Below are 23931 nucleotides of genomic sequence, written 5' to 3' on the forward strand. Positions count from 1 at the left end.
CTGAACTGCCTGACAGTGGGCTACCATTTTCTGAAGTTTCTTTTGTGGGAGATCAAGAAATAAAGCCATTTTTTGAAACTTGGGGAAATAAAGACAAGAAACACACAGCTCATCTTTAGGTTCTTAGGGCGATGGCAGACTTGGAAGAACAGAAATGGGAAAAAAAAGTGTGGAGTCTCTGAAGGTTTCATGAAAAGCAGTATAGGCCACTTCCACCCATTTTCCAAGGGCTGCACCAGTCTCCTGGTATTCCTGCCTTTGACTAGGCTATGGCAAAGCTACAGATCCAAGGATGTTGGAAAAACTGGTATTGAAAAGCTGAGCTTGGTAGCATATACCTTTAGTCCCAGCATTCAGGAGGCAGAGGCAGGCAGGTCACTGGGAGTTCAAGGCCAGCTCGGTCTACATTAGCAAGTTCCTGGCCAGTCAACACTACATAGTGAGACCCTCACACACACACACACACACACACACACACACACACACACACACACACACACACAAAATAACAAGAACAAAAAGAAACACTGAAGTTGGTAATACAACCTGTCATGCCAAGAGGAGGGGACGTACATGCATGATATCCAAAAGCTACCTGGAAGGGACCAGGGAGATGGCTCAGTGGTTAAGAGTGCCTATTGTTTTTGCAGAGGCTCTAGGCTTGGTTCCCAGCACCCAACAGATGGTACTATATGAAAACAAAAAGTTCCCATACAGCAATGAAAACAATCAGCAGAGTTAACAGGCAGTGCACAGAATGGGAGAAAATCTTGACCAGCTGCACTTGGGCAAGGGACACATATCCAGAAGTTACAAAGAACTGAAGAAATTAAATACCAAGGAAATAAATTTGCCAATCAACATTTAAGAAATGGGAGCTCACAAACTCTGGACTGACAGCTGGGGAACTTGCATGGGACCGAAATAGGCCATCTGAATGTGGATGACAGTTGTGTGGCTTGATCTGTTTGTAGGGCCCCGGCCATGGGACCAGAAAGTATCCCAGGTGCATGAACTGGCTTTTTGGAGCCCATGTCCCACCCACCTTCCCTATGGTGGGACACCTTGCTCAGCCTTGATGAAGAGGGGAGGGGCTTGGTCCTGCCTCAACTTAGTATGCCAGCCTGTGTTGACTACCCAAGGGAGGACTTACCTACTCTGAGGAGTGGATAGGGGCTGGCGTGGGAGGGGGAGCAGGAGAAGAGGAGGAAGGGGGAACTGTGGTTGGTATTTAAAATGAAAAAAAAAATTAAATAAAAAAGATTAAAAAAAGAAATACTGTTTTAGAAAATGCTCAGTTTCCCTATCCATCAGGGAAATGTAAATAAAAACTCCTTTGAGGTCTCTCCTCACCCCAGTCAGAATGATTCTCATTAACAAATTTGACAACAAATGTGGAGAGGATGAGGAGAGAAAGGAACCCTTATTCACTGTTGGGGGGTGCAAATTAATGCAGCCATTGTAGAAATCAGTTTGAAGCATTCTCAAAAAATTAAAAATAGAACTGCAATATGACCCAACTATTTCACTCCTGGGCATATACACAGAGAACTCCATACCCTACCATAGAGATATCTGCACACCCAGCTTTATTAACATAGAAAAGGTCTACGGCCATACCACCCTGAACGGGCCCGATCTCGTCTGATCTCGGAAACATAGAAAAGAACTGGAATCAACTTCATTGCCCATCAATAGATAAACGGATTATGGAAATACACACACACACACACACACACATATATATGTATATATATATGTATATATATATATATGAATGCTATTCAGCTCTAAAGAAAAATGAAGTTAAAATTTGCAGGAAATGGATGGACTACTATATATGTGACATATGTGAATATGTAAGCAAATACAGTATAACATGAACAAAAGAGAATAAGAAAGGCTGAATATAAAAAGATGAGAAGGACTGAACACAGGTGATGGACACGAGTTATGAAAGAGAATATAAAGACAATTGTTTTTCTAGTTCTAATTCTGTCATGGAGTTTTTCTAGTTTTGGTGGTGGATAAGTGCATACAATATATTCCTTACTGAAAATGTAATATGAAGCCCATATCTTCCATTATGAATATCTATTCTCACAACACAGAAGACTTATGTACACTTTGGGTGTGGCTGATTTGGGTGTGTAATGTTTTTATTTATTTTGATAATAAACTTTATAAAATTAAAACAAGCAAAGAAACAAAACTCAACTCCTCCCCAGTATTGTGGGACCTACAGGGTTGCTTTAGTGGTACAATATTGGTACCTGTGGTTATAAAGGTGATTAGACTCGCAGGAAATCACATAAGTTCTTCCGTTATACAAATTCCAAATGGCTTGCTGAACTGGTTAATTAAGAACTGACATTGTAGAGATTTGGAACTATAAATTCCCATCTGAAGAGTGATAAAGGATATTGTAGAGAGTCCTAGTAAAAATGATTGGCAGTTACCTGAGCTTGTGACCTCTTCTTCAATCTGATTATCCAGACAAGCCTTGCTCAGTGGAGTTTTCTGTAGGGATGGACATTTTACTGTAGGGATGGACGATTTTTTTGTAGGAATGGACATGGTTCATTTTGCCCCACCTTATACTGTAGCCAGAAGTCACGTCATGTATATTATAGTTGCTTTGCTATAGTTGCTGTGATAAAATACAATGACCAAGAGCAACTTGGAGTAGAAAAGAGTTAACTTTGGCTTACACTTCTTATAGAATAGCATCCATCATGGTAGGCAAAGCATGGAAGACACAGGAGCAGGGGCAGGCAGCTGGCTGAACACATTTTCATCCCCCCACAGGAAGGGGGAGAGAGAGAGAGAGAGAGAGAGAGAGAGAGAGAGAGAGAGAGAGAGAGAGAGAGAGAGAGAGAGAGAGAGAAAGAGAGAGAACAGAAAGCAAGGGGGCAAGGCAAGGCTATTTAATTTGATGCCAAAGCCATTCTAACTCAACGACTGGCTGTGAACTTGGGACCATATTACTAGGGAAATTTATTTCACATAAATAAAATTTTGAGGAAAGTAAGATCCACATATTTTTTTAAGCCAGAGCAATACTGTGACCAAGCCAAAAGTTGACAGCTACAGGGAAGTGCACTCCTCCCATAGATCAAAATCAAGAATACAAGAAATAGAGTGTTCTTCCCACCCTGCTGTTTTTCTTCCTCATCTCTTTTGCAAATGAATTTCACTTTTAAGCATATTTCTTCTAGGTGCAGAAATTATGTTGCAGGCAATTCCACACCATAGCTGCAAGGTCTTCTGCTCATTGGTGAGAGCCCACCTGCTTCACATCCAGCTCTTTCAGCTTACGTAGGAACTGGAGAGATGGGACTTTTGTGGCCCCTCGTGGAATTGCCTCCTCTTCTACATATGACTTACGTGCAGGGACTTCTGGGGCTGTGGGGACCCTGTAACGGAGGCACTTCCTGTCCTTCTGCTAGGCAGCTTCACTACTCCTGCTGCCAAGCATGGGCCATAGAAGGAACATGGCACAGGCCTCTTTCCCAGATATATCCCCCAGAGACCCAGGAATGAGATAATAACAAACCCAAACCTCTGTCGTAAAATAACCAAGGTGCCCTTCTTACTCCAGCTGGATGACTGTCTCTGTGCTCCACAGCACCCATAACTAATTCATGGTTGGGTTTATGATACAGTGAAAAGGAGGAGGGGATATTCTGTATATATTTCTTGTCCACAAAAAAAAAAAAAAAAAAAAATCACCTGACTAATCATGACCTTTATAAATCACAACCTCTCCTGGAAGGATAGGTAGCATTTAATGCATTTCGTTTTGGATAACAATAGAGTCTATACGCATATCATCTACTTCCCTTTTCTCTTTCTTGGCTTCATCTCCTGAGTCCTCATCTTCACCCCCCACCCCCCCCACCCCCCGTCCCCCGCCTCAGTAGCATTCGAATTCCAGTTCGTTAGGCCACATGATATTGTAGTCTCCACAAGCTACATGAAGGCAGCAGTTCTCGAAATTCAAACTCTTTCCTTTAAGAACTTCACTTTCTTTTTGTTTTCTGTTTGCTTGTTTTGTTTTTGTTTTGTTGTTGTTGTTGTTTGTGTATGACTTTTTATTGCAGCTCTGGTTTGAGTCCATCCCTAATTTATAGTTCGATTCTCCCTGGTGGACTGGCACACCCAAGATGGAGACCCATTCCTCCTCAGGGCCCAGACAAGGGCTGTCCCCAGCAGTGGCTCTGGTCTCACACTGTGCTTCCAACTTCTCTTTCCCTGCCAGTCTGTGCTCTAGGGCCGGAAGCATGGCTTTTCAGTTCAGTGGCCCTGGTTGGTCCAGTGGCCTCATCTCAGTGAGGCTTGGGGATGTGGCCATCCACGTAGAAGTTCCTGATGACCTTGGGAAGAGCAAACTCCACTCCTTCCAGCTCAGGGGTCAGCACAATCTGGCAGCCCAGTCTCGAGTTCTCCTGGAGCAACGGGGCCATGTCCAACATGTTGTCCTCCCTCTCCTCAGGAGGAGGCAGGAGATCCAGGTGGGCCTCACTCACATACACATGGCAGGTGGAACATGCCAGGGAGGCTTCGCAGGCCCCTTCCAGGTCCACCCCGTGGCTCTGGGCCAGGTGAAGAACATTGTCCCCCGACTCTACCCCTCACGGGGATCCGCCGACCAGAGCAGTCCACGAAGATCATGTTGACCACGTCCCGGGGCAGCTCCGGGCCGTCTGCCTCGTCCTCACCTGTTCGCTGCTCTCCTGTCATCCCGAGAGAGAGAGTCCTGGATGTCAATGCCGCATGCCCAGCCTAGGTCCCCCAAGAACCCCCAGCGGCCCACAACAGGCCCCAGGCACTCACGCCGCGGGCCATGGAGGCTGCCATGCTAGGCCATGTGAAAACTTTACTTTCTTACACGTTTCTGGAGTCTGGTTTGGAAGCTCGGAAAGCACAGGCTCAATATCATTTTCTCTTTTCTTTTGTGTTATCTTTTGTCTAGGGCAGGAAGCAGAAGATGCATTTCAAGTATGGCTGGGGTGATTGTGACAGTGAACTCTGTGTCACTTAACTCAAATTTCAACAACCACACGTATCCAGGGGGCCACTGTACTGAATAACACAGTTGTACATGTGACCAGAGACAAAACAAAACACAAAACCAGGGCTGCTTAAAGTCATGTAGTGTTCTTAATGTCTCACTGTTACTTATGGACACAAGGCCCTGCTTCTTAGGGCATTGGCGACTTTTCCTGTTGCTGTGAAGAAACCCTCTGACAAAGGTAGCTTAAAAGAGTTCATCTGGGCTCCCACCTTGAGGGTGCTGTCCATCACAGCAGGGAAGTCATGACAGTGGGACCTCACGGCAGCTGGTCCCACTGCATCAGCTGTCAGCAGGAAGAGAGAGAGATGAATGATAATGCTCACCTCACTCCCTCCTTTTTATACAGTCTGGGGCCCCAGCCCATAGAATGGTGCTACACACATTTAAGATGTCTTCCTCACTCGGTTAACCTAAGTACTTTCTCACAGTCACGCCCATCAGCTCGCTTCAATGGTGAATCCAGATCCTGTCAAATTGATAGTCATTATTAACCACCTTGGTCATGTTTATTTTTCTTAAATCAAAGCAGAAATAATTTGCTTATATAAATATGATGTTGACATTATAGCCATATCCATTCAGTTAAAAGCAAATGATGCCTTCACTGGTTAATTGGCTAGAACTCTTGACCTAATAAGCAGAGGCTGAATTCACAATTAATTAAAGATTTCATGTTCATTCAGCCAAAACATGCCTCAAACCATCTTTTGTTCAGCTGTCCAGTGAGATACTTAGATCCATATTTAGGACAGCTTTCTACTGTAATCAACATATGCAAAATATCTCGGGTCATAGATGCTCATTCACTTTTTCAGAATAGGAATTACCCTGGATTTTCCCATTATGCTAAATTTCACTGCATCTGTCACAATGGACTACATAGTAGTTTGTATGTAATTGGATTTGAAAAACAGTACTCTTTCATTTCCATCTATCAGAGAGCAGTGCTATCAGAGATGGGGAGTCTGAAGATGAAAGATGTCAAACAGCTTCCCTAAAGTTATTTACGAAGTATGTGGAATTCTAATGGGAACTCACATCAGTTTGACTGAAAGTCCCTACTGGCCAACAACTCTGGCTTTACTTGATACATAATGATGGTAACTAATCAGGACCACTTGCCATTTTCTTTCTTTTTATTTTTTTTTCACATTTATTTATTTATTTATTTATTTATTTATTTATTTATTTGTGTGTGTGTGTGTGTGTGTGTGTGTGTGTGTGTGTGTGTGACAACTCACAGGGGTCACTTTTCTTCCACCACGTAGGTTCCGGAGATTGAACACAGGTCATCAGGCTTAGTGACAAGCACCTTTACCTGTTGAGTCATCTTGCTGTTCCCCTCACCCGCCACTTTCTCAGTCTGGCACCACAATTCCATTCAACAAGCTGGTGGGCACCAGTGGGCTGCCCAGCCAGTGCTCATTCATAGTCTGCCAGTGGAAAGTGGAAAGGATATGGGCACAGCTAGAATCTAAGTCATACAGGAAAAGCTGTCCTGGAGCCCAGCATGGTAGTGCACATCTTTGTTCACAGCACTCAGCAGGAGTTCGAGGCTGGCCTGGTCTACAAAGTAAGTTCCAGGACAGCCAGGGTTGTTACACAGAGAAGCCCTGTCTCGAAAAACAAAACAAAACAACAACAACAAAAACAAAGAAAGCTGTCTCAAGTTGGGCCAGTAGACAAGATGTCACTGATTCAATCTTATATTAGCTTTTGGTTACCTGCTAGGTTTGCAGAAGATTAAGGATGGCATTTTGGGATGCATGCTATGCCGAGTTCAAAACCCCTTTGCACCAAGCTTAACCCTGTAACTGAACACCAATAAAGTGACCTTATTCAATTTAATGAGCACATCCCCCTAGCATGTGAATTCAGCCCTGAAACGCCTCACATTCATTTGAGATGTAACAGGAACCAGACGCTCACTCTGTTTGCTGTTGTGTCCTTGATCTCACCTTTCAAGCACGAAAATATTTCCTCTACTAGTAGGCTAAAGCCTAAAGGTCTTCACAACACTGCCTTCTTCCACTTCGGCTCTAAAGCTGTCCTTGCAAACTTTGGACAGAGGAAAGGTGGGAGCAGGAAACTACAAGTCCCAGCATGCACGGCGCATTCCGCACAGGCGCAAGGGGACCACCCGGCCAGCTGGCCAGCCAGCCTGCGGAGACTCCCCGGTTAGCTCGCCCGGCTGGGGCTAGGGGCTGCAGCCCGGGCGGACCGGCGGGCGCCGAGGGCGGCCCCGGGCGTGTCGCAGAGAATGATGCAGCTGGCGGAGTAGGCGGAGGTGCTCTCGGGAGGCTGGGCGCGGGCCAGGCGGCTCCCCAGGCTCCGCAGTGCCGCCGCCGCTGCTGTCGCCCAGGAGGCTGGGCGCGGGAGCCATGTAACCCTGCGGCGGGCTCCGGGCAGCTCTGTCCTTCCCCAGCTCCCGGGCTAGCGCGGCAGCGGGGCCACGATGAAGAAGCAGTTTAACCGCATGCGCCAGCTGGCCAACCAGACGGTGGGCAGGTAGGTCACCCGCTGGCTGCCTGGGGCCGGCACACCCGCGGGGCTGCATCTACCGGGCGCAGGTGATGGAGCTGCCCGGCTTGGAGCTCCTGCGTTCCTCCTGGGTCCTCGCGGGCCGGCAGGCGCGACCTCCCCTCTCCCGACCTCGACTCTTGCTCGCTTCCCGCCGGCCGGTCTAGGCTTGGGTTGCCCAGCTCCGAGAGTGACGCATCCTTCACCTGCGTCCCCAGCTGCCCCTTCACCTCGCCCTCCCTGCCTTTCCCAGGGACACCCTCTCCCTCTGGCCGCGATTCTTCCTGGAAACAGGTGTTTGCTCTGATGGAGCTGGTGGCTGCCGAGTCGCTGGCTGCCTCCAGAGATTCCTCCTCCCTCCCTATGCCCAGTTCAGGGCTGCTTATGGTCCTAGGGTAGTGTTGTGCCTGGTCTACACCCTCCCCCCCCCCTCCCGCGACGTGTTTGTTTTCAGGGACTGTGACTGTATGAGATGCTGGATCACTTTCCTGGCCGCTTTTCTTCAGCGTTTGGGGGTGGGGAGAGGATGGCAGGGAGGGGGAAGGTGCTGGTGGCATGGCGCTGTTGTGGGCTTGGTCCCAAGACTGATTTCAGTGGAGGGAGGGAGGCTGCAGAAAGCGAGGTCCAGCTCCTTTGGAAGATGAGACGTTCAGAGGCTCGCAGCCAGGTAGAGGGGATGGGGACAGTCTCCCTCACCATTCCCAGTCCAGAACAGCTTGGTCCCAGGAATCTGCAGGACCCAGACTGTTCTCATCTTGGTGAACATGGACTAGATCTGGGCCAGTGTCTCCAGGAGCGGATCTGCGGGGTGCCAACATCTATTAAGGTTACATAAGGATTCTGGTGGGTCTCTTCCAAAGCTAGACATTCTCGAAGCACAGGCATGTTAGGTAGAGGGGATTTTTTCTTGGAAACCTTGTGCCTGAGGAAGGATTTCTGTGTGGTTGTCAAAGGAATTCAGGTGTGCAGTTTAAAGCAATCAGAGAGCAAAGAGCCCAGCCTTGGGTGCAATTCAAGTGCAAGCTCCACACATGGAGTGCTCTCCGCCAGGTTTGTTGAGAAACCAAATACCTTTCTTGGGTGGGAAGTGGAGCTTGAGCTGGCACCTGGTAGGGTGGGGGTGGTGGACTTCCCTGGAGAGTAGAGGACGTCTCAACTCCATGGAAGCATACTGCCCTAGTTACAGTGGGCATTTGAGGGCAGGGGATGTGGTGGCTTCTCACGCTTTCAGGGACTCCAGATGGTTTCCAAGTAACAGCGTCTAAACTAGACTTGGATTCATTTTCCCTTCCCAAACACATGTGCTTTAACATGAGGGGGAATTTATGAATAGCAGAGTCAGATTAGCCCAGATTTTTGGCATGGTATTGCCTCAAATATAGCCTCACGTGGACTGTCTTTGGTATGTTGGATGCTGTGATAGTGTTTTCCTGGTACCGGGGATGTAGTGGTTGGCTGTCACGCTGACCACTCTTTACTGTTTTGGCTTCTGGATTACTCTCTTGGATCTAGCATATGTGATGGCATTAGACATCTCAGAGTTCAGTAGGCCCCTCACTCTGACCAGGGGTTGCTGTCTCTCATGGTCTTGGAGTGTTCGTTTGGTGCTAGAATCTAAATGTCGTGGGGGAAGGCATTCATGTTGCCTTCATGAAACCTGTGTCTTAGATCTTCCTTCAGGGCTTGTTTTATAAGTTGTGAGATTTTTGAGTCATGGACATAGGAAGCTTATTTTTGACCTTCGTTCATGGGGGAAATGAAAAACGGCCAAGACAAATTGGATTTTTTTTAAAGTGGTCTTCCTTATTGAAAGAACATTCTTAGAAGTCCAAATACCATGGCTGTACCCTGCTTATCTGCCAGGGCTGCTGGAGCCCTGGTATGGATAACCAACCTGTACAAACTGAGGCCCTACTTGTATCTGTTTTGATGAAGTCCAGAGGGAACCCTTAAAGCAAAAATTAGTTCATGATACTCTACTGCTTCAACACTCCCAATACTGTCTCCTTCCACGCATTATTCCCAGTATTCCAGTAGCCTACAGGACCACATCTGACTGGATGGACCCCTTTGTCTCAACATGCTCATTTTGTCTTCCCTTCTCCTTGACCCTGCCTCCTCCCACTTACTCTTCTGTGCTTCAGGCATGTCACTTTAGGGCTTTTTTTCTTGCTGACTACCCATTTTTACTGCCTGGTTGAGGATGTGGTCTTCTCAAATAGCTTTCTCATCCATCAGGACTTGGCTCACAGGCTCAGGTAAGCCCCCCACCCCCACTCTTGCCCATCATCTTTTTCATTTTTGCACAGTACTCACCACTATTTGAAAGCTTGTACTTTTTTTGATTTTTGCCCATCAGTCTCCCATAGAATGTATTGATCGCCCTTGCATGCCAAGGCCATACAGCAGTGCCTTGTGGACAATTGGTGTTCAGTCGATAGTTATTGCCAAGATGAAAATGGTTTACTCCTGGCCCATGAGGGGAATGAAGGGGTGGGGTGGGGTTCTTCTTCCTACTGAGAATGTTGTGAAGCATAACCCAACACATAGGGGAAAGGGCCAGAATTTGCTTCTTAATGTCTTCATTGACTGGCAACTCATAGGGTTTGTGTTAGTTAGGGTTTCTATTGCTGTGAAGAGACACCATGACTATGGCAACTCTTATAAAGGAAAACATTTAATTGGGGCTAGCTTACAGTTTCAGAGGTTTAGTCCATTATCATCATGGCGTGACATGGTAGTGTGCAGACAGATATGATGCTGAGGGTTCTACATCTTGATCTCCAGGCAACAGGAAGTGAACTGTGTTCTACAGGGAGCATAGCTTGAGCATAGGAGACCTCAGAGCCCACCCCCATAAGTGACTCATTTTTTCCAACAGGCCACACCTACTCCAACAAAACTACACTCCTAATAGTGCCACTCCCTATGGGGGCCATTTTCTTTCAGACCACCACAGGATTGGAAGTTTAGATGGTGGATGTGGTGTCAGAAAGTGCTTTATAGAGTAGTTTTAGTAGACACTCAATTCTTACTCCTATAGTTTTGGAAGTAGTGACTTCCCTCTTTCTGGGGAAGAAGTGGGCTTGAGAGCCCCCCTTCTCTATGACTCCCCACCTAGCTCACTTTCTGTAACTCGCAGATTCTGGGATTATTCCAAATGAAGAACTTCTAGGGATTGGCTCATGTCCCTTGAACAGTGCAAGGGTTGCCCTCCTTCAGTATACTCTTGGGTTCTTAGTACTGTGCCTTGAATTGGGCATCTCTAAGTAGACATCAGCAACTGTGGAAAGAGATGATAAGTGCTCAGTTGGTAGAGTGTTAGTCTAGCATGTATAAAGCTCAGGGTTCAATCCTCAGTACCACATGGTGACACATACCTGTAATCCACTTTGAGGTAGCTGCAGGAACATCAGAAGTACAAGGTCGTCTTTGACTACATAGTAAGTTCAAAGTCAACCTGGGATACATGAGAACCAGTCTTGGTCATATTCTTAAGTTAGTGCACATGCTTCCGCCTTGATTTTCCCATATGTGTCCCTTCACTTTTTACCCATACTCTGGAAAGCTCTCCCTGGCCATCCTGTACCTACTGGCTAGGGACACTCATTATCAAGTGAGACATATTTGCTTGGGTGCTTAACGATCTTGACATTGGCTCTCTGCACATTAGTTTTCTTATTGGCAAAATGGGAGTAATGAAGGTTGCCCTGTGGAGATTCAGAAATTGTAATGATGATGATGAAGTTACCACAGAAAAATGTCCAAAGCAGTGCTCAGTTTAATGGAGAGTATCCCCAGGATCTTTGGGCTAGCATTCTAACTCTTTAGATGGCATGCTTGTGCTCAGCCACTTACTATAAGACAATTGGCTGTCTCCTACCGGCCACACATTGCTTTGTTCTAGGAATATTATAGTGCCAGGCACACAGAAATCCCGCTTACTAGAGCCTGAATTCTATGGGTATGCTGTGCTGTTTATCTGGAGTGTCATCTTTAGCTTGTCCATCATTTCCCTGACTTGATTTTGAGCTCCCTGGGAGGCAGATACAATTTGGCATGTAGAGGATTCTCTGAAATCCCCTGGCAACTGGATCAGAAGATTTCATGCATTGTAAGTAGAGGAGTCTTGGAAAGTAGTTCAGAGATGGGGGGGAGAGCACCTGCTGCTGCTTCTTTGATTTTTGTAATGGGAGCGGGTACCTGGAGGAGTGAGTGAGGGCAGCTGCTGCTGGGCTGGGGACCTTGAAGGAGGGCTTAGTTTATGCCGAATGGCATGTGTGGCACTACTGTTGGCTTCTTTGGTTAAAATCTTCAGTACGGTCTAGTGTCTTCTGGGGTGTCATCCATCCCGAGAGAGACAGCGTTCTTCTTGAAAGTGATATCTGGTTTGTGTTGGGAGAAACAAAGTGCTGACCTGAAACTTTAGCACCCAAGAGACCCACCAGGTGAAAGAGAAGGTTCGAAAAGCAAAATCAGCCCCTGCGGAGGACTTCTCTTTTCCAGTATGCATGTTGGGAGCACAGCAAGCCCCCATCTTAGAGGGCCATGATGAGGTTGAAGAGGGCCTGGCCTGATGAAGGGCTCACCAGATGGACCTTCAGGTTCTGGTCATTTTCCTATAAAGCTGGCCCCTTCAGTCATCACAAAACATTAGCCTTCTCCATACATAGTCTTGGAAACGGATTCCAATAGTAACTGCCCAGTGGCTCTGCATGGGACCCACCCTTGTAGGACCGTGAGTAAAGTGCAAGAGTGGACAAGTAGCAGTGGGCTTGTAGGTGGGAGCAAGGCTGTTTGGGTTGCCCTGGATTGTGTGGGTTTAGAGCTGCTAAGTTGGGAGAACAAATTTTGTCTCCAGAGCTCTGCTTTCTATTCCTCGACTGCTTGCTAGCATGCAAGACGGAGCTGAGAGGACTTGGTTCCTCTTGCAGCCTTGCCAAGCCTCACTGCCGCAGCGCAGACTGCACAGTTGAACTGCAGGCAATCTAGGCATCGGCCAGTGGTCCCTAGCTGGGTGTGAAGCCATACAGCTTCCAGGAGCTCTGGCATGGCCTGCACTTATGCTCTGGCCAACGCTACTGAGGACCCTTTCCTTGAAGCTACTGCTTGTCCTTCAGCAGGCCTCTGAAAGCCATCAGCCAATCAATAGGACCAGAGGGGAAAGTCAGAACAAGTCTGCATTAGTCATCAACCTGCATTTTGCTGGCCGTGATTTGGACCTCTCAGACCAATGCAGGCTTCTGCAGCCACTTTCTATGAGTGCAGCAAGGCTCTCCAGACCAGAGACCTTGCCCTAGAATTCTTCAGTAGAGTCCTGGGAGCCCAGGCTCGACCTTCTGTGAGGTGTGGCTATGTGATAACAGAATGTACTGGGCCACTGATGGCAGGCAGCAGAGGAAGAGAGAAGGACCTTTGCCCTTGGTCCTTTAAACCCTGTACTCTGCAGGCCTGCCCTGTCCACCCTTTGCTGGCCTGGTTTCTGCAGTCAGCAGGAGGCTGCCTGGGTTTCTTGCAGAATTCTCTCAGCCCAGACCTGCAAGTCACTGTGAGGGAGCCTTTTTTTTTTTTTTTTTTATCTTGAGTGGCAATTAACCATCCCCTCCCCTCCCATTTTCCTCCATTGGAGGAATTCATCAACACTGATTGGTAATTTTTTAATCATGGGTGATAAGAGGCATTGTTTTTTTTTTTTTTTTTGTGACTGTTTTAAAAAGTAAATTAGTAGCCACGTGAATAAAACAGTAATTTGTGGTTATTTGTTTTAGAGGGATCTGTAATCATCCCTTTTATTAGTAGTCAAGAGCAGATTATTTCAAATGCTTTTTCCGCAATGACGGTAAACAGTGAAATTATGCTTTGGCTCAGAGCTCAGGATTTCGGAGCTCAGAGAACAGGTTCAGGGGAGAAAACAAGAGGGTCCGGCTCCCCTCAGGTTTAGGGACCTCCAACCCCTTGCTGCCTTGGAGAGACTGTAGTGTCTAGCAGTTTGAAACTCTCCTTTCTGTCCAGAGAGCAGATGTAGCTTTCATTTTCTAACTTTAGAGGTTATTTTTAGAAAAAATGTTTATTTTCCCACAGAATTCAATTTATTTTTTTAACCATTATTTTTAGTTGCATAAGTAATGTCTATCATAGAGAAACGGTAAACTTATAGATGGTTGGGAAAAGGGGGAAGTTTAGCAAGTCTCTACATGGAGCCACAGTAAATGCTTAGATGCAGTCTGTTAGTGGGTATCTATAATCTCTTAGTGAGGTGATATCTTGGTTGTGTGGGCTTCCTGGAGTGTGCTTGAGCAAACTAAGATTGCTCTGTTGCTAATGGTGGTACCACTCTGTAGGGACACCATTGTATCTGCAGCCTATTGTTAATCCAGACATCGTCATGAGTATATTACTGTCTATTCTAAAAAAAATAGTGACCATATTATGTGTACTCTTGTAACCTTCTTAACCCCCTTCACGTTATGTTTTGAATATGATCTTGTACCAGAAAATACATATGTGCATATCATCAATAACATGGTGTTCTAGGGTATCCTATAGTCCACCATAGCTAACTGATTTCCTTGTTGGTTATCCTACCTGTTTATGCCTCTAAGATGGCCTTTCAGAAGTGGGATTGTAGGGGTCAGAAAGCATGTGAGTTTTTAATACTATGTGAATATGTGTATTTCACACACACACACAATACACACACACACACACACACACACACACACACACACACACACACACAGACACACACACACAGAGACAGAGCCATCCTTGGCAGAATTGTCTCTTTCCCCAATTCTATAAGCAACTAATACAATGTTTTTTAGTGTGGGCAGAAACCTTTGATTTTTAGTTAACTTGAGTTTTGTTTTTGTTTTGTTTTGTTTTTTTCTTTTATCCTGGACATTTATTGCTCTTTCTGAATTGCCTGCATTTGTTTTTGGCTTAATTTTCCAAATTCACGTTCATAACTTTGCTTGATTCCGAGGCAATTTCTAATATCTGAGTATGTACCTGCTTCGTCAACTGCTCTGCACATTTTCCTGGAGGTTCCTGATTTTTTTCTTTTTTTTTTTTTTGGTTTTTTCGAGACAGGGTTTCTCTGTGTAGCTTTGCGCCTTTCCTGGAACTCACTTGGTAGCCCGGGCTGGCCTCAAACTCACAGAGATCCGCCTGACTCTGCCTCCTAAGTGCTGGGATTAAAGGCGTGTGCCACCACCGCCCGGCCTGATTTCTTTCAGATTTGGTTTAGGTTCTTTTGTTTTGTTTTGTTTTCTCTCTTCATAAGGAAATCTAATATTTGTGGTTTGGGATTTGTTAATTTATGGTTTATGCTTATTAACCCTTTCTCAGACCCAGAATATAGAGACACTCAAGCATCTTGAGCAGTGTCTGGGAGGCCTTGATTTTACCATCTAATCTGGAACTCAGCAGCCATCTATTCTGGTGTGTGACATGTTAGACGTCATGTTTCACTTTCCAGATCCTTCTTGTTTTTAAGTTAGTTACCCTATTATTAAATGGACGGTGTAATTCATATGTATAATATTGAAGTACCACTATTGGGTCTTGAAGGACCACTTGTCATAGGCTAGAGGGTTTCTGATTTGTTTCCTTGGCCTTCCTTCTCAATGCTAGTAGAAAGTTGAGGTGGGCTCAGCTGTGAGCAGTGATTGTAAGGCTTCAGTGTTATGGGGGCAGCAGAGCCAGGCTGGACCCTGCACCCCACCTTCTGTTAGGGCTGCTCCATGGCCCAGTCATCAGAACTCTGAGCCTTTGGCTGGAGACGTTTCTGCCCAGCCTAGATGTCTGCCTAGTGGAAGAAAGGTGTTTATTGCCTACCCACATTCTTACGTTGCCATCTTTGCAACATTGGGTGTCAGGAGATGTTGCTGTCCTTGCAACATTGGGTGCCATGAGGATGTTTCTGAAGGGAGCAGCATCAGTTTATTTAAGCCTGTCTGTGATCCTCTTGTGCAGTTGGTTACGACTTCAATCCCCCTGAATCATGCTTTCCTTTTTAGATGACTTGGACTTGTTGCTGTAGCTTTGGGAATTAGAATCTTTTTTCTTCTTCTTCTTCTTCTTCTTCTTCCTCTTATTTATTCCATTGCTTTTAAATGATTTGGAACTTGGGTTACAGGATTCTCTAGTAGATCATTGTATCTTTTGCGAATAGTAATTTTGTGTCTTCATCGTAGTGGTTTGTACTTACTTTATTTTCTTGTCTAATTGCATTGTCTAACACTTTAGAAGCACTAATATTGTGGTTGTATTTAGGTGCCTATGTTATTGACTTTAATATAAATGCATAGTGGTTGGTTTGAGAGTTTTTTTTTCTTTTTAACATACATTTATTTATCTGTGTATGTGTACATGTATGTATGTGTGAACAACTTGTGGGAATCAATTCTCCTCTTCCAGCATGTAGCATGCAGCATTTGGATTCTGGGCATCAAACTCAGGTGATCAGAGTTAGTGGCAAGGGTCTTTACTGCTGATCCATCTTACCCGCCCTTTTGTGTGTGTGTGTGTATGTGTCTGATCCCCAGTAGAGTCTGCAATATTGAACTCTGCTTTTCTGCAGACTGTGATTTGTTGACTGTTTCTATATGGTTAGATTGAATTTATTGTTTGTATGGGACTGTGCATCTTTGCTCTGTCTCTCACATTTCAGTAACAGTGTAAAAAATGAATTCTGCAGTATTCCTTTTCTAAGGAATGGTGAAACCAGGACTTGCTCATTCCTTGAAGCTCGTGAGCAGTTTTCCAAGGACACTCTGGATACGGTTCTTTGGCAGATTTCCATTTTCTTCACTGCCCATTAGACTAGTCATGTTTTCCTTTTTTTTCCCCCCTGAATCACTTCAAGTAACACATTCTTAAAATATTCATTTTTTATTATGATTTTGATGTTTAAAAGAAGTATAATAGATTCTGCATGTGACTTGGACTTCCAGTGCGGTCTAATGTGAATTTCTCTCTTTTTCCCCTTGACTAGCTTTGCCCCTGTCTCCCCACCCTCAGACCAGCATTTAGGCCTTTGCTCTCATTTGATTGATCTCAATCAATTCTCTTGTGATTTCCTTAGGTTTGTTTGGTCCTGCTCTGAGTAGTCAAGTTCCCATGTTGTATGTGAGGATAGATCAGACTCGGCTATGGGAACACAGCATAATATCACAATCTTACATTTTGAAAGGCTCATGAGAAATGAGCTGAGATGGAGGAGAGCACTCCCAGGGCCACTGATGTTCTGGGAATCTAATCTGACTCCCTCTATTCTTTCTTTGGCACTGCTAAAGGTGAAGAGAGAATCAGGAAATGACATTTCTTGGCATTCTGACTCTTTAGTCTTTCACTTAGAATTCACAAAGGATGCTCTGCTAACATCTTGTTGGCTGGAACTAGTCACAAAGTTCCCTTGGATGTGACGGGACACTGTTGAATTACCAGGGGTTTCATTCTTTCTGCACATCTGTCTCCCAGTTTTTCACTGTCTCCCTGGTGCATATTTGACAATGCAATAGAACATGGCTCTGAGAATCTCCTGGCCCTCTGAAGGAGCTGGTCAGCTCCTCCCCAGGAGCCAATGTCAGGAAAACAATCTCTCTCTTGCTGTTCCTCATGGCCTCTGGGCTGTAGTTACAGGCATTTACTGCTGTGCCCAGCTTCAAGATTAGTTTGAACAACTGTGTTTTTTAAATGCCTTTCCTACAATGGGGAGAATAATGAAGGAAATCGAAAGTCTCATCCTGCCCCTGTGACATGACACTTTATAGGATTATTGCTGGGGTTAAATGAGATCATAAACATAATGTCCTCAGTGGAACTCCTGATTAGAATAAGCACTTAATAGATTTTTAGTTATTACAGGATCCCTTGCTGTGCTGAGAGTCTCTTGGACACAGAGTATGACACACAGGTCTCCTTTACCTGTGTTCCTGAGAATTTGAAACTTACAACTTGAAATTGATGACCATTTGTCTTCACCTTGGATCAAACCCAGTTTCTCTGTGTTTAGCCAAGAACATGATTTGTAGTATCAGTAATGGCAGTAATAGACTGACTAGTCAAAGTGAGCTGGGCGGCGGTGGTGGTGGCACATGCCTTTCATCCCAGCACTCGGGAGGCAGAGCCAGGCGGATCTCTGTGAGTTCAAGGCCAGCCTGGTCTACAGAGCAAGATCCAGGACAGGCACCAAAACTACACAAGAAACCCTGCCTCGAAAAATCAGAAAAAAAAAAGTCGAAGTGTGCCAGATCTTAGTGGCTCCTAGCACTGGCCTGTGGAGTGAGGACAGCTCTCCTAACTCCACGCTATCCTGGCTTCTATTCCACACTTGCTTCTGTGGTGGAAGGAAAGGACACAAGACGGTGGTGAGTCACACTGTCACACTCTGGCTTCCAATGTTTCTTTTGGAAGCAACATGTGCCGCTTCTGCCCTTTCATTGGTCAGAGCAAGTCAGCTGACCACACTGCACTCCAAGTACAGCCCTGAAAGCCCATCCTGCTGCAAGGATGGAAGGGGAGACCAGGAGGCAGCCTGTAGGACCTGTTGGAGGAGCCTGGCTGAGAGACTTTGTGAAGACCGTTTTCATGGTAGCTTCCTTATGAATCAAGTGCTGTTTAAAGACCCACTTTGCAGATGGGGAAATGGAGATGGAAAACAGCAAGGCAGACTTGAGATGCCTCCTGAGTGGGGTGAGCATGGATGGAGGCCTCCTGCTCTCTCCCTAGTACCCTTTCTCTGCAGCCACAGCGTCCCATTCCCCTATAGTCTAGGTCAGTGGTTCTCAACTGAATGACCCTTTTCCAGGGTCACCTAAGATCATCTGCATGCCAGATATTTACCTTATGATTCATAACAGTAGCAGAATTACAGTTATGAAGTAAGAACAAAATAATTTTATGGTTGGGGGTCACCAGAACATGAGGAACTGTATTGAAAGGTTGCAGCGTTAGGAAATTTGAGAACCACTGCTCTAGGTGGTTTTAGAAGAGCTAATTAACTGCTCCTGACTTAAATAAAAATAAAACTGTCCCATTTCCTTTAAGATAATGGAGTATCTTGTATGTAGCCTTAACCACAAAGCGCATAAATGAAAATTTGTCAATAGAATATTCTTCCCTGTGTTTCCTTTCTGCAGCTTCAGCAGAAAGCGGGGGGGGGGGGGGGGGCACCCTTTGAAGGTTCTTTGTCTACTGTGGGGAAGGCAGACTTTGTATCTGCAAAAGCCTTTCAGGGTCTTCCCCAGCCCAGGACGAAACAGCAACCTGACAACTGTGCCACAGGACCAAGTCAAGTAGACCTCGCTCTGGCCTGCCTGCCCCCCCTCCCCTGCCATCAGTGTGTAATGCATTCCCGCTGTTGATGTAAGCGTTGTCTGTTTAAGTGTACCCTAGACTTGTGCATTTCCATGACTAGCCTCCATTCTGCCGTTGCCCGCACTTTCTGCACAGGGCAGGGCAGTGTCCTGTGGCTGCTGCTTGCACAGCGGGCGGGCGAGGGGAGACACCAGAGCACCATGCCCCTAGCTGCTGTACTTTAATGACTGCAGAAGGTAAACAGAAGAGAATGCCTGGCGTGAACAGAGTCAGGAAGTAAGTTCTGTGTTGACAAAGTTGCAACTATTTTAGTATTTTCCTAACACTGAGAAAATGTGAGGATGGAGAGAAGAAGAATGTCAGATAAGGACACAGGACCCAGATATGCACACACACAGAGGTTATGGCCCACCGCTAAAGCAAACTGCATAGGAAAGACGGGAAGGAAGTCCGGAGAGCGGGAAGGTTAAGCCTGAAGGGAGAGAAGAGATTTATGATTTCTGCTGCTTATATATTTGCATCTGGATTTTTTCAAATAAGCACATATTTCATTAAGAAACAACAAAAAAGACAGCCCTCCCAGGACTCAGCAGGAGCTACTGTAGTCATAGTTTCTTGTAATAATATTTTATCTTTTTTGGATTTGAATGCAACATGGTTGCCATTCTTTTGAGCCCTGGTTTCACACAGGGGAGACTGATCATCTTTAGTGCTCTGGACAGGATGGCAGACCTCATTTTGTAGCACAGACTAGACTGCTATTGGGAAGTGGTAGGGCCCTGGACTTTTAGATCAATGAAGCTAACCATGTTTTCGAGGATTTGACGGTAATTTTTATTTTTTTCTCTTTTCTTTTTAGTCTATCTAAAAAACTTGTCACATTTATGCACGGCACATGTGTGGAGGTCAGAGGGCAGCTTGTAAATGCTGGTTCTCTCTCTATCATGTGGGTCCCAGGGATGAGGCAGAGGTTGTCAGGTATGGCAGCAAGTGCCTTTACCCACAGAGCCATTGTGCTGCTCTGCTTCTCTCTTTATATTATATATATATATAAAGAAAGCATATAATTATGCATATTTATGATGGGCACTGATAAATGTAGAGTATATAATGTTGAAATCAAGATAATTAGCATTTTCACCTCTCATACCAACATCTTTTAATCTGATATGTAAAAGTGATACGTATTTTCAGGGTGTCATGTGATGTTTTGATACATCTGGATAAGGAGACCAACCTCCCCCGATGATGTTGATCATCATCTTCAGGACTCTGTAGCTTTATTGATGTGCATGCTCCATTATTATCTGTCAGAACTACTGTGGAGAATGCCAGAGGAATTAGTTCGTGTGTTTCATTACTGCCAGGGTTTTTGATTTTTAGATTTTTAAGTGTGTGTGTGTGTGTGTGTGTGTGTGTGTGAGAGAGAGAGAGAGAGAGAGAGAGAGAGAGAGAGAGAGAGAGAGAGAGAGAGAGAATGAAAGAATGAGAGAATGAGAACAAGTACTTTAGGAGCCCAGAGGGGTTGGATGGCCCTGGAGCTGGAGTTACAGATGATTGTGAGCTGCCGGGGTGGATGCTGGGAACAGAACTCCTGTCCTCTGCTCCTAACTGCTGATCCACCCCTCCAGCTTCAGTTACCTCCAGTTTGAAAGACAACATGTTGGAATGTGGTCTGGACCAGGGCTTCTCCCTGGGCAGCCAGGCTTCTCTGGTTGTAGCAGCAGCAGATGCGGGTCTTTTGGGGGACAGGCGGGGGCTGCTCTCCAAACCAAAGGAGAAGTTGGACAGTGCATCATGGGAATAGCTACTGAAAGCCTGGTCACAAGAGGGCTTTCCATTATGTGTTGTCACTGGGTCATTCAAGCTGCACAGACCAGAGTCTGACTGGTCAAGCTTGGGTCACATCATTGGAAGGAATGGTGCCATTCAGCAAGCCCAGATATTGGCTGAGCTCTATAGGCAATGAAATTGGACCCCACCCACCTTGACCAGCTTGCCAGTGGCTCTTGGCTCTTAAGGAAGTTATTTTTACATTTACATTCCTGGTTACTTTCTGTGACTCTGTCCCTGAAGTAATCTCTTCCTCCTTTGAGATAAGGTATTGGGGGTAGCCCAGGCTAGACTTGAACATGAGACTCTCCCACTTCAGCCTAAGGAGTGCTGGGATTACACAAGTATGCCATTCCACTCAGCTTATCTGCACTTACTCATTTCTTTTTGTCATAGCTATAGTTCGTGTCTGTAGCCTGGATGATTGCAGTGACCCCTTATATCTAATCTTGCCCTGAGGTGATGCTTCCTGACTTTATACTGTACTCTTGAATGTAGTGTTGAAGATACTAAAAAAGAATGTAACTTTTTTCCCTCTATTAAGTATTTCATGGGTGATTTCCTAGGACTGTAGAAAATTCTGTGTACCACCAATTTATCTTAGAAATTGTTCTGGTTAAATTGTCTCCCGTTTTTTTTTTTCTTTCTTTTTAAAAAATCTTGATACAAGCTAGGGTCATTTGGGAAGAGGGCACCTCAGATGAGCAACTGCCCCCATCAGATTGGCCTGTAGGCAAATCTCGGACATTTTCTTGACTGATAATTGATGTGGGAGGGTGCAGCTCACTGTGAGCAGGGCCACCCCTGGGTGGCTTGTATAAAATAGCAGGCTGAGCAAGCAATGGAGGGCAAGCCAGTCAGCAGCATTCCTCCATGGCTTCTGCTTCAGCTCTTGCCCGATTTCCCTCATGATAGAGTGCAACCTGAGAGTTGTGAGTTGAAGTAAATTGTTTCCTCCCCAGTGTGCTTTTGGTCATGGTGTTTTATCACAGCAATAGGAAGCACACTGAGATAGACATTGACAACCCATTAAGGCTCCGACAGGTTCTACAATTATGAAAGACTGGTGTTGTATATCTCTAGGAATGCTTTGGTTATAGTCATGACCACTATCATTCAGTGTAGCTTACATGGTATAGAAACCTTGACCTTCCTCTGTAAAAATTTATTTTAATTGATTGAAAATCATAATATTCTTTGGGAACTGTGTGATGTTTCAGTCCACTGCATGGTTGCATAATGTGCAGACAGCTGCAAAGGAATGTGATTTCAAGTGACAGGACATCTAGAGGTGGGCCAAGTCCAGGTACCTTTGTGATTCTGGGGACTCCTGTTCTCCTCCATTTTTCTTTGCTTAGTCTTCAGAGTATTTTGGCTTTCTTGGGCTTTTTTTTTTTTTTTCATGGTCACAATACAGTTGTTTGTGTAAAGAAGAATGACGTGACATTTGCAGCAATGTGGATGGCCCCGGAAGTACTCTTCTTCTAGATCATTGTGGTTCCTCAAGGGGCCAGTGGCTGTGCATGTTTGTGCAGGTCGAGGCTTACAAATCTGAGTCCTAATGGTGTCATTCATCATGCTTTGCCAGGCTCAGAAACACAAGTATCCCGCTTTCTCTCCTATGCAGAATCTGTGCATTGTTCTATGTGTATATACATGTTATGTAAGACACAAAGTAGATAGGCTGTGCTCTGAGAGGGGGGGAAGGTGCCCAAATGAGTGGGGAGGCAATAACAAGAGAGGGTAGTAGAATAGACGTGACAGGAAGTCAGTGGGGGGACTATTGGCTGGGAGGGGTAGGAGAGGGTACGGTGTGTGGGTGGATATAGACAAAGAATAATGATATAAATGTGTGAAAATGCCACAACGAAACCCTTTCTTAGCGTGCCAACAAAAACTTTAATAAAAACTAGGGTTGCTTGCAAAACAAAAGTGATTTACTTCCACATTCATAAATCACAGAGATAGAGAAAGGTGCATTCTAGAGGGCTCTGCTCATGAGATAAGAGTCCTTTCCTCTAGTCTAAGCCAATGTATTTCACATATTTGTGCTTGACCTTTCACATGGGGTGGGGGAAGGGAATGTGATGACTTGATGAGTCTCAAGCCTGTGTCTTTGATCTACTACTGACTGTCAGGGAAGGTAGGCATAGATCTATCAGGCCCCTTCAGAACTGGAGAGATGTGGCTTCCTCTGAGTCAAGAGACTCTGGTAGAGGGATGAGTGCCTCAGTGAAATCAGAGTTCATTAGAGAGGAAGACCAGAGGCAGAGATGGTGGCTCATCGGTCAAGTGCCTGCCCTACCAGCACAAGTTTGGCTACCCAAAACTATAGTCAGAAGGTTTTAATGTAGTCAGAAGGTTTCTCCAGTCCCGCCCAGCCCCGAGGTCCCACAGCCACTTATAAAATAATCACCCAGAGGCTTAATATTATTTACAAACTGTATGGTCTATGGCAGGCCTCTTGTTAGCTAGCTCTTGTATCTTAAATTAACCCATTTCTATTAATCTATGTTTTGCCACATGTTCTGTGGCTTACCTGTACTTTCACATCTTGCTTCTCCTGGCAGTGCTGGCATTTCGCCAGACTCCGCCTTTCTCTTTCCTGTCTCTCTCCTTGGATTTCCTGCCTGCCTCTAAGCTGCCTTGACGTAGGTCAAAGCAGCTTATTTATTAACCAATAAATAACAACATATATTCACAGCGTACAGAAGACATCCCCCAGCACAGAACCCATGTTCAAAAAACAAGAAACAGGGTAGCAGTATGTTCCTGGAACCCCAGCACTGGAAGGGGTGGGATGGAGACAAGAGGACCCTTGAAGCTCATTGGCTAGCCAGTCTGGCTGAATGGCTGAGCTGCAGGCTCAGTGAGAGACTCTTTCTCAAAAATGAGGAACTCCAGAACATCCATAGGTGCCTGCACACATGTATGCATGCATGCACATCCTCACTGACAAGTAATGCCACATCGACACCCCCCCCCCACACACACACACACATACACAAAGAGAAAGAGAAAGAGACAGTTGGAGGTAATGGCACATGCTTGTAATCCCAGTACTTAGGAAGTAGAGGTAGGATCACAGAAAGTTTTAGGGTAGTCTAGATCATACATAATGATTTCTAGGTTAGCTAGCACTGAAGAGTGAGACCCAGTCTCAAAAAACAAAGACAACC

General features: G+C 45.4%; 1 protein-coding gene and 1 pseudogene across 5 annotated transcripts in view; one reads left to right on the forward strand and one right to left on the reverse strand.

Moving 5' to 3' along the window:
* Positions 1-3945: 3945 nt before the first annotated feature.
* Positions 3946-5558, reverse strand: LOC128122137 (ferredoxin-2, mitochondrial-like; annotated as a pseudogene).
* Positions 5559-7219: 1661 nt separating this feature from the next.
* Positions 7220-23931, forward strand: part of Arhgap44 (Rho GTPase activating protein 44) — a 174120-nt gene continuing 157408 nt past the window's right edge. For 3 of the 5 annotated variants that reach the window (XM_052756925.1, XM_052756923.1, XM_052756926.1), the window contains exon 1: positions 7221-7585. In XM_052756925.1, the coding sequence (XP_052612885.1) occupies positions 7533-7585 (53 nt within the window). In that variant the 5' untranslated portion in view covers positions 7221-7532. Of the gene's footprint in view, positions 7586-23931 lie in introns of all 5 variants that reach the window. The other 2 variants (XM_052756922.1, XM_052756924.1) reach the window with 1 other exon arrangement.

Source organism: Peromyscus californicus, unplaced genomic scaffold (genome assembly GCF_007827085.1).
Source record: "Peromyscus californicus insignis strain IS unplaced genomic scaffold, ASM782708v3 Scaffold_3__1_contigs__length_106647218, whole genome shotgun sequence".
Lineage (NCBI taxonomy): Eukaryota > Metazoa > Chordata > Mammalia > Rodentia > Cricetidae > Peromyscus > Peromyscus californicus.